At 36.7% G+C, this 8,601-nt stretch overlaps 1 protein-coding gene across 1 annotated transcript; it reads left to right on the top strand.

Annotated features, from left to right (window-relative positions):
• Positions 1-6,580: 6,580 nt before the first annotated feature.
• On the top strand, positions 6,581-7,525 carry LOC138909232 (protein pxr1-like). The gene has a single exon (XM_070200418.1). The coding sequence runs from the start codon at positions 6,581-6,583 to the stop codon at positions 7,523-7,525; it is 945 nt and encodes a 314-aa protein (XP_070056519.1).
• Positions 7,526-8,601: the final 1,076 nt, after the last annotated feature.

Below are 8,601 nucleotides of genomic sequence, written 5' to 3'. Positions count from 1 at the left end.
ACAATTAACTCATGTTTCGCGCTAAAAACCCAATCGCGACTTGATGAAATTAGACCAAACATTTCAGATCATTCCTATAATTCAATATCAAGCTCCCGTAAGTCTCGAAATCAAATTTCGATCTCTAGAATTAAAAATGAACCTTTGGATCATTACATGCTTATGCTCAAAACAATGACAAAACACCAAACACGTTACAAATCCATCCAAAACTCATCCGAGCCCCATGGGACCCCAACCAAGTAGACTAACAGGTCTCAAAATATAAAACAAACTTAGTCGAGGCTTCAAACCACGTCAAACAACGTCGAAATTACAAATCGCGCCTCGAATCGAATTATAAGTTTTTAAATCTTCCAACCTCTATAATTTGCGCCGCAAACATATCAAATCAATCTGCAATGACTTCAAATTTTGCACACCAGTCATAAATGACATAATGGTCGTGTTCCAATTTCTGGAATCTAATTTCGACCCCGATATCAATAAAGTCAACTCTCGATCAAACTTTCTAAAAAACCTCCCATTTTCCAACTTTCGCCAAAATGCGTCGAATTGACCTACGGACTTCCAAATCCAATTCTGGGCATATGCCTAAGTCTGAAATCACCATACGAAGCTATTGAAATCATCAAAATTTCATTCCGGAGTCATTTGCTCAAAATTCAAAACTCCGATCAACTCTTTTCATTTAAGCATCAAAAGTAAGAATTGTTCTTTTATTTTAATTCTGAATCTTCCGAAAACCAAACTCGACCGCACACGTACGTTATAATACATATTACGAAGCTGCTTGGTGCCTTAAACCGTTGAACGGAATGCCAATTCTCAAAATGACAAATCAGATCGTTACATATTATGAATTAGAACATTTCTGATGGGCCCACACATATTAGGCAATTCGGAGCCCGTCGCCCGAATTCATGAAGATGTCGTGGATATTAGCGCACGCAAAAAGTGAAATCATTCTTAATTCTTGTTTTGTGACCATAAATGGCAACAAACGAGAAACGGTGACATGAAAGCAATGACTATTGTTCATCGGGTCATTTTTATGGGCCCACAAAATTTTAGGTGATTAAGAGTCTGTCGCCTGAATTCATGAAAATGGCATTGACATTAGCACAGAAAAAATTGGAAATCGTCATGAATTCTAGTTTTATGGCTCTAAGATGCCAACAATCAAGGAATGGTCATGGAAAATTAATGACTATTATTCATTAGGTAATTTCTGGTGGGCCCACAAAATTTTAGGCGATTCACAACCCATTGCCCGAATTCATGAATTTGGCATTGACATTAGCACACTAAAAATTGAAAGTCGTCCTGAATTCCGTTTTATGGCCCTAAAATGTCAACAAATGAGGAACGGTCATGGCGAAGCAATGACTATTTTTAATTAGGTCATTTTTATGGGCTCACAAAATTTTAGGCGCTTCACAGTCCGTTGCCCAAATTCATGAAGATTGAATGGACATTAGCACATGAAAATTTGAAAATCGTCATAAATTTCAGTTTTATGGCCCTAAAATATCAAAAAATAAGAAACATGTATGGCCAGGCTATGAATATTGTTATTAGGTCATTTCTGATGGGCACAAAAAAATTTAGGCAATTCGTAGCCCATCGCGCAATTCATGAAGATGGCGTGGATATTAGCCTACATAAAATAAAAACCATTTTAAATTCCTATTTTATGGTCCTAAAATGACAAAATAATAAGGAACGGTCATGGAGATGTGATGAATTTTTTTAATTAGGTCATTACTGATCAGCCCACAAAATTTTAGGTTATTCGGAGCCCATCGCCTCAATTCATTCAGATGAAGTGGACATTAGCACACGAAAAACTGAAAATCATCCTAATTTCCTATTTTATGGCCCTAAAATGCTAAAAACGAGGAATGGTCATGGAGAATCAATGATTATTATTCATTAGGTCATTTCTGATGAGCCCGCAAAATTTTAGGCTATTCGGGTCCCGTCGCTCGAATTTATGAAGATGGTGTGGACATTAGCATACGAAAAATTAGAAATCATCGTGTATTCCTATTTTATGGTCCTAAAATGGTAAAAAGGGAGGACCGGTCAAGGAAAAGCGATGCCTACTTTTAATTAGGTTATTTCTGATGGGCTAGTAAAATTTTACGGGATTCAAAGTTTGTCGCCCGAATTCATTAAGATGGCATGGATATTTGCACACAAAAATTTAGAAATCATCATGATTTCTTATTTTAAGGTCCTAAATACCAAAAAACGAGGAGCAATCATATTGAATTAATGACTATTGTTCATTAGGTTATTTCTGAAGAGCCAAAAAAAGTTAGGCGATTTGGAGCCCATCGCCCGAATTCAGGAAGATGGTGTGGACATTTGCACACGAAAAATTAAAAATCGTCATGAATTCCAGTTTTATGGCCCTAAAATGCCAAAAAATGAGGAATGTTCATGGCGAAGTGGCTATTGTTAATTAGCTCATTTTTTATGAAACCATAAAATTTTAGGCAATTTGGAGCCCGTCGCCCGAATTCATAAAGATGGCGTAAAGATTAGCACACGAAAAATTGAAAATCTTCTTGATTTTTTGTATTATGGCCCTAAAATTCCAAAAATAAAGGAAAGATTATACTGAAGCAATGATTATTGTTTATTAGGTCGTTTATAATGGGTCCACAAAATTTTAGGTGATTCGGTTCACGTCGCCCGAATTCATGTAGATGGCGTGAACATTAGCATACGAAAAATTGAAAATCATCATGAATTCCTGTTTAATGGCCTTAAATGCCAAAAAATAAGGAACAGTCATGGCGAAACCATGATTATTTTTCATTAGATCATTTTTGATGTGCCTACAAAATTTTATGCGATTCAGAGCCCGTTCCCCAAATTCATGAAGATGGCGTAGACATTAACACACGAAAAATTGGAAATCATTTTGAATTCTTGTTTCATGGCCCTAAAATGCCAACAAACGAAGAACGTTCATGGCAAAGTAATGACTATTGTTCATCAGGTTTTATTATGGGCCCACTAAATTTTAGGCGATGCAGATCCTGTTGCCCGAATTCATGAAGATGGCGTGGACATTAGAACACGAAAAATCGATCCTAAAATCGTCTTGAATTCTAGATTTAAGGCTATAAATGCCTACAAACAAGGAACGGTCGAAGTAATGACTATTGTTCATTAGGTCGTTTCTGATGGGACCATAAAATTTTAGGCCATTCAAAGCCCGTCGCCCGAATTCATGAATATAACGTAGACATTAGCAAACAAAAAATTAAAAATCATTTTGAATTCATGTTTATGGCCCTAAATTGCCAACAAACGAGGAACTGTCATGACGAATCAATGACTATTGTTAATTAAGTCATTTATGATAGGCCCACAAAAGTTTAGGCAATTTACAACCCGTCGTCCGAATTCATGAAGATGGCGTAGACATAAGCACACAAAATTAAAAATCGTCTTGAATTCTTATTTTATGGCCCTAAAACGCCAAAAAATGAGGAACGGTCATAGCGAAGTGATGACTATTGTTAGTTAGATCGTTTCTGATAGACCCACAAAATTTTAGGCGATTCGGAGACCGTCGCCCGAATTCATGAAGATGGCGTGGACATTAGCACGCCAAAAAACAGAAACCGTCCTGAATCCCTGTTTGATGATCCTAAAATGTCAAAAAATGAGGAACGGTTATGACAAAGCAATGATTATTGTTATTAGGTCGTTGATGGGCCCACAAAATTTTATGCGATTCAAAATCCATTGCCCGAATTCATGAAGATGGCATGAACACTAGCACGCGAAAAATTATAAGTTGTTATGAATTATTTTTAACAACAAGTGCACCAGAAAAATCTGCAAATGTTTGTAGCATAGAGTTATAACTGCGAGCTGTTTAAGTGACAATTGTATTGTATTTCAATTAATGCAACAGATCAACATTTTCCCTTTCAGCTCATTCTCTCTATGTACCTCATTCTACTCTCCAGAATTTGAGCTAGATTTTTATAACTCACTAACTCTAGACTAGGGGTGTACAAATAAAACCGACAAATCACACCAATTCGATAATCCGAGTCAAACCGAGAAAACAAATTCGACTATGATTTGGTTTGATTTGGTTTGGTGTTGGAAAATAAAATCCGACCATAATTGGTTTGGTTTGGTTTTAACTAAAAAAAGTCAAATCGAAACCAAACCAACCCGACATTATATGTATAGAAGTTTTAAATATATTTAATACATAAAAATATTTATGGTAGTGTAGTTTATAAATATTTTTAAAAAATTTTCATAGTTTTATCTTTTAACGTTTTATTTGAATCTTGAACTTATAATTTTTGGATGCTCCAATAGGTTTATAGTTCATAAATGTTAGTAACTCAAATAAATCCTAAACCAAAATCAAATCAATAATAATGCTAATAAAACACATTCAATTCAATTGTACTATGAATGAAAATAGTGTTGGATATCTATTTTTTAGTTTTTCCATGGTTTAGATAAAATATATAACTTATTTTTCTTTTAGTGGTTAGTCATGTAAATAATAGTACTTATTAGTCATAATTTTAAATTATATTTATTTTCATTATGGCTTATTAATAATATTTATTTTATGCTATTTTATTATCTTTATTGTTGAATATTTTAGTACAATGCCATGATTCATCTCATATTTATATTATTTTATTGAAAAACACCTTATATAGTTCTGTCTTACTAGGATTAAAGAAATATTTGGAGCACAAATTTTACATTTTGTGCTATGAAGACTATGAAAAAAAACCCGAAAAATCCGAGAAAACCCGAGATTAAAAAACCTGACTTTTATTAGTTTGGTTTGGTATTTAGATTTAATAACTCGATACAATTGGTTTTGTTTGATAATTAGAAAATCCGAACCAACCCGACCCATGTACACCCCTACTCTAGACCATGGTTGGGATAGTCCTTTGAATGTGGCACATTTTTACTAGTCCTGTCAAAGATCATTAACATGGTTTCTTAACTTGTTTGATATTTTTGAACTTTGAGGAAGCGGAAGCTAATGTTAATGACTAATCTGAACTTATAATGCATGGATCGAAACAATGAAGCCTGATATTCCCGTTTCTATGTTTATTGAATGATCTTTTCTGTGTATACATTGCATGACTTGACATCTTGACCTGTGCTAATTGCAGATGCCATTTCTTGTTTGTTGTTTACTGAAGATGAACAGAGTTGTATTTTGCTTGCTCCACCGTATCTGTTATTAGTTATCTGACCATCATTATTTTGCAAGCAAACATCTCCTAGGTAGTTGAACAAAATTGAAAGGATCAATATACAACTGTCCTATAGGAGAATTATTAGCAAAACAGGAAAGAATAAACAAGTTAATTATTTTCGTGGTTTATAAGGCATGCTACTCAAGAGGACAAAAATCACAATTCCTTAAATGTTACGGTGCAAGAGTACCGCCCTAATCCCATTGTGACAACCAAATAGAGTATTAGTTATAAAATGATGTTTTAACTTCAATACCACATAAGAAGAGTCATTCTCCTTATCGTTTTTGCAATCTTTTCGATCAGGAGATATCTCATTCTATCAGAATACGCTTATCTCCTGCATGTGCACCTCACGTGCCTTGACTCTGCCGGTGTCTATGTTTGCCAGTGATGGACTTGGTTCATATCTGAGTTTCTTTGTCAATCTTTAAAACTATTCTCTTTCTTGGGCCAACAAATTCCCCCTTTTTGATGATGACAAACTTTGTGCGTCCATAAGCTTAGGCCTGATTCAACTTAATCCAACATTGACACATATTAGAGTATTAAGCACTTATCATAAAGAATCAGGGTCATTTAGGTTATAAATATTACTTGTTCTGAGCACATCTCCCCCCTTTTGGCATAATCGAAAAGTTGCAAAAAGATATGTGAGTCCCAGAGTTTATAAAAATTACTCATAGCCACTGGGGCAACTGCAAATTCTTCATTATTTCTGAAAAACCGTCGAAACCCTTTCTTCTCTCCTTGCTTTCGAATTCAATCCAAGCTTTTTCCTTCATCACAAAACCATAACTAAAATGTCTAACCCTTGGAATAACCCTAGTACTCCTTCACCCCCCTACTCCTTCCTCTTCCTCTACAACCCCTCAACCTAGTTCTACCCCCCAACCTAAAAAAAGGAGAGTCAAAATGCTTGCTAGAAAAACAGTGGCTAACGGTGCTTTATCTCGAAAATTAAATGGCCAGCTTCAAGCAAGCCAAGCCCAAAACTCACAAAATTTGAGTGATTCCTTTAAATCAGCGACTGAGAGGGAAGAAACTGGATCTTTTGATTCTGAACAGGTAACTTCTGTCCCAAAACCTTCATCTGAGGTTATTTCTAAGATCGCTAAAAATTTAGAAAATAGGCTCATCTTGGTTGGGTCTATGATAGATGTGGAAATGCCTGAGACAAGAAGGAGAGGTGATAAAAATAAATTTGAAAAAGAAAAAGAGAGAGAGAGGGAGTATGGAGTAAAGAGAAAGGAAAAGGGAAAGAAGTGGTTGATTCTTTACCCACCTCTGAATCTATTAGAATGGCTATTTGTGGAGCTGAGCTAGAGAAGGAGGAAGAAGGTGGCAGGCACACAAGGGGAAGTGGATCAGGAAAAGCCGTTGAAGGGCTAGTAAATATTGGAAAGCAAGCAGACGAACCTGGTTTATCTGCTGAGGAAACCCTAGCTGATCTCTTGAAAAAGTTAAGTGACAGTTACCAACCCAAGAAGAAAAGAACTCCTAAAGCTACAACCTCTGGGACAGCAAGAGCCAACAAGAAACGGAAAGCAGCTCCTTCTGAGGCCTCTGATATTCCTCTTCCAAGAGGAAAAACTACAAGAAGCAAGCTAAAGCAGAGTGAGGAGGAGTTGCAGAGAGCTTTAGAAGAGAGTAAGAAGAAAATAGTGGATAAAGGGAAAGAAAAAGTGGTTGAGCCTGCTGAGGATGTTGAGTTAGATGAGATGGACCTGGTCCATCAAAGTGAAAAAGTGGCAGAGGTAGAGGTTCAGACCCCTAAGCCAAAGAAAGCCAAGACTTCCTCAAAGAAGTCTTCATCTGTTTCTAAGTCTGCTGAACCCTCTATCTTAGTTAAACGAACCAAGTCTGCAGTGAAAGTCAAGCAAGTGAAAATTACTGAAGAAGATGATTGGAGTGGTGAAGAGGAGGATGTGTCTGATGGTGAGAAGGACAAGCTGACAAAGTTTGGTAAAAGAACAATTCTGAAGGGGAGATTGTTAAAGGACTTGGAAGAAGAAGGAATGATTTTGCTGCTGGAGAAGCTTGAGGTACAGGGGTGGAAGGACATGGTCCTTCAGTTGGATGGGAGACTGGATAGGAATAAGATTGTGAAATTCATGGCCAATGTTGAGGTCAAGGAAGGCACAGTCACCAGCCTAGTGAAAGGGGTCCAAATCTCTTTTGATGCTAAAGAACTGGGTGAAATTCTTGGTATACCCTATGAAGGCTATGATTACTATACTAGGTAGAAATGGCCCAGTCTGGATTCTCTTCCAACTGCCCTTCCTATCACAAGAAAAATTTGTAATAATGAAGAAGAGAGTGAGCCCAAGGCAGTCTATAAGAGTGAAATGAAGCCACCCCACAAGGTGATCTTTGAATTCATCAAGTTTGAATTCATCAACAAGTGCGTGCTGCCAAGGCAGGAAATGAGGCATATTGCAAATTACATGGACTTGGTCTTGATGGAGTGTATGGATAGTGGGAGGTAGATAAACTGGCCTGGGTTCATAATTCAGCTTTTGGACAGAGTTGTCAATGGCTCCAAAGCCCATGCCATTCCTTATGGTTTCATCCTCACTTCTATTCTTGTTCATTATAAGGTGTCATTGAAGAAGGTGGAGATGGCCACAAGCAAAGACCATTTTGGGATCAATACTCTTCTTGCTTGTGATTATGAGATCAATGTCGTCCCCAATGAACCTGGTTCATCGAAAAAGACACCTGTAAACAGCAAGGTCAGAGCCCTAGTGCAGGAGAGTGGGGCAAAGGATGCTGAGATAGCAAGGCTAAAGACTCGTTTGGCTGAGGTTGAATCTGAGAGGGATGTTCTCAGAGTTGAGCTTACAAAGGAAAGGGAGAAGAATGAGGGAATTCTCCACGATATGTTGAATCTTCTCCAAGCCAAAACCCAAGCCCCTAGTTCTTCCAAGCCTTAGTTGCCTAGCCTGCCTAGAAATTTAGTGACCGAGATTCGGGACTTTTTTTTTTTGTTGCTCATGCTTTAAATGTTTTTGTTTCATTTTGTGGATTGTGGAAGAACCGTACTTTCTATCAATGAAATTTGTTGCTCTTGTTCTTATGCACCGTCTCTATTTCTTTGATAGTTTGAATTTTTAGTTGATTACTGATGATTGATCCATGAATGCATTTGTAGTTTTCCCAGTAGCCATGAGAAATTTTTATAAAATCTGAGACTCACACATCTTTTTGCAACTTTTCGATGATGACAAAAGAGGGAAGATGTGCTCTGAACAAGTGATATTTATAACCTAAATGACCCTGGTTCTTTATGATAAGTGCTTAATACTCTAATATGTGTCAA

This window comes from Nicotiana tomentosiformis, chromosome 4 (genome assembly GCF_000390325.3).
Source record: "Nicotiana tomentosiformis chromosome 4, ASM39032v3, whole genome shotgun sequence".
NCBI lineage: Eukaryota > Viridiplantae > Streptophyta > Magnoliopsida > Solanales > Solanaceae > Nicotiana > Nicotiana tomentosiformis.
This window is presented reverse-complemented; position numbering and strand designations above follow the sequence as displayed.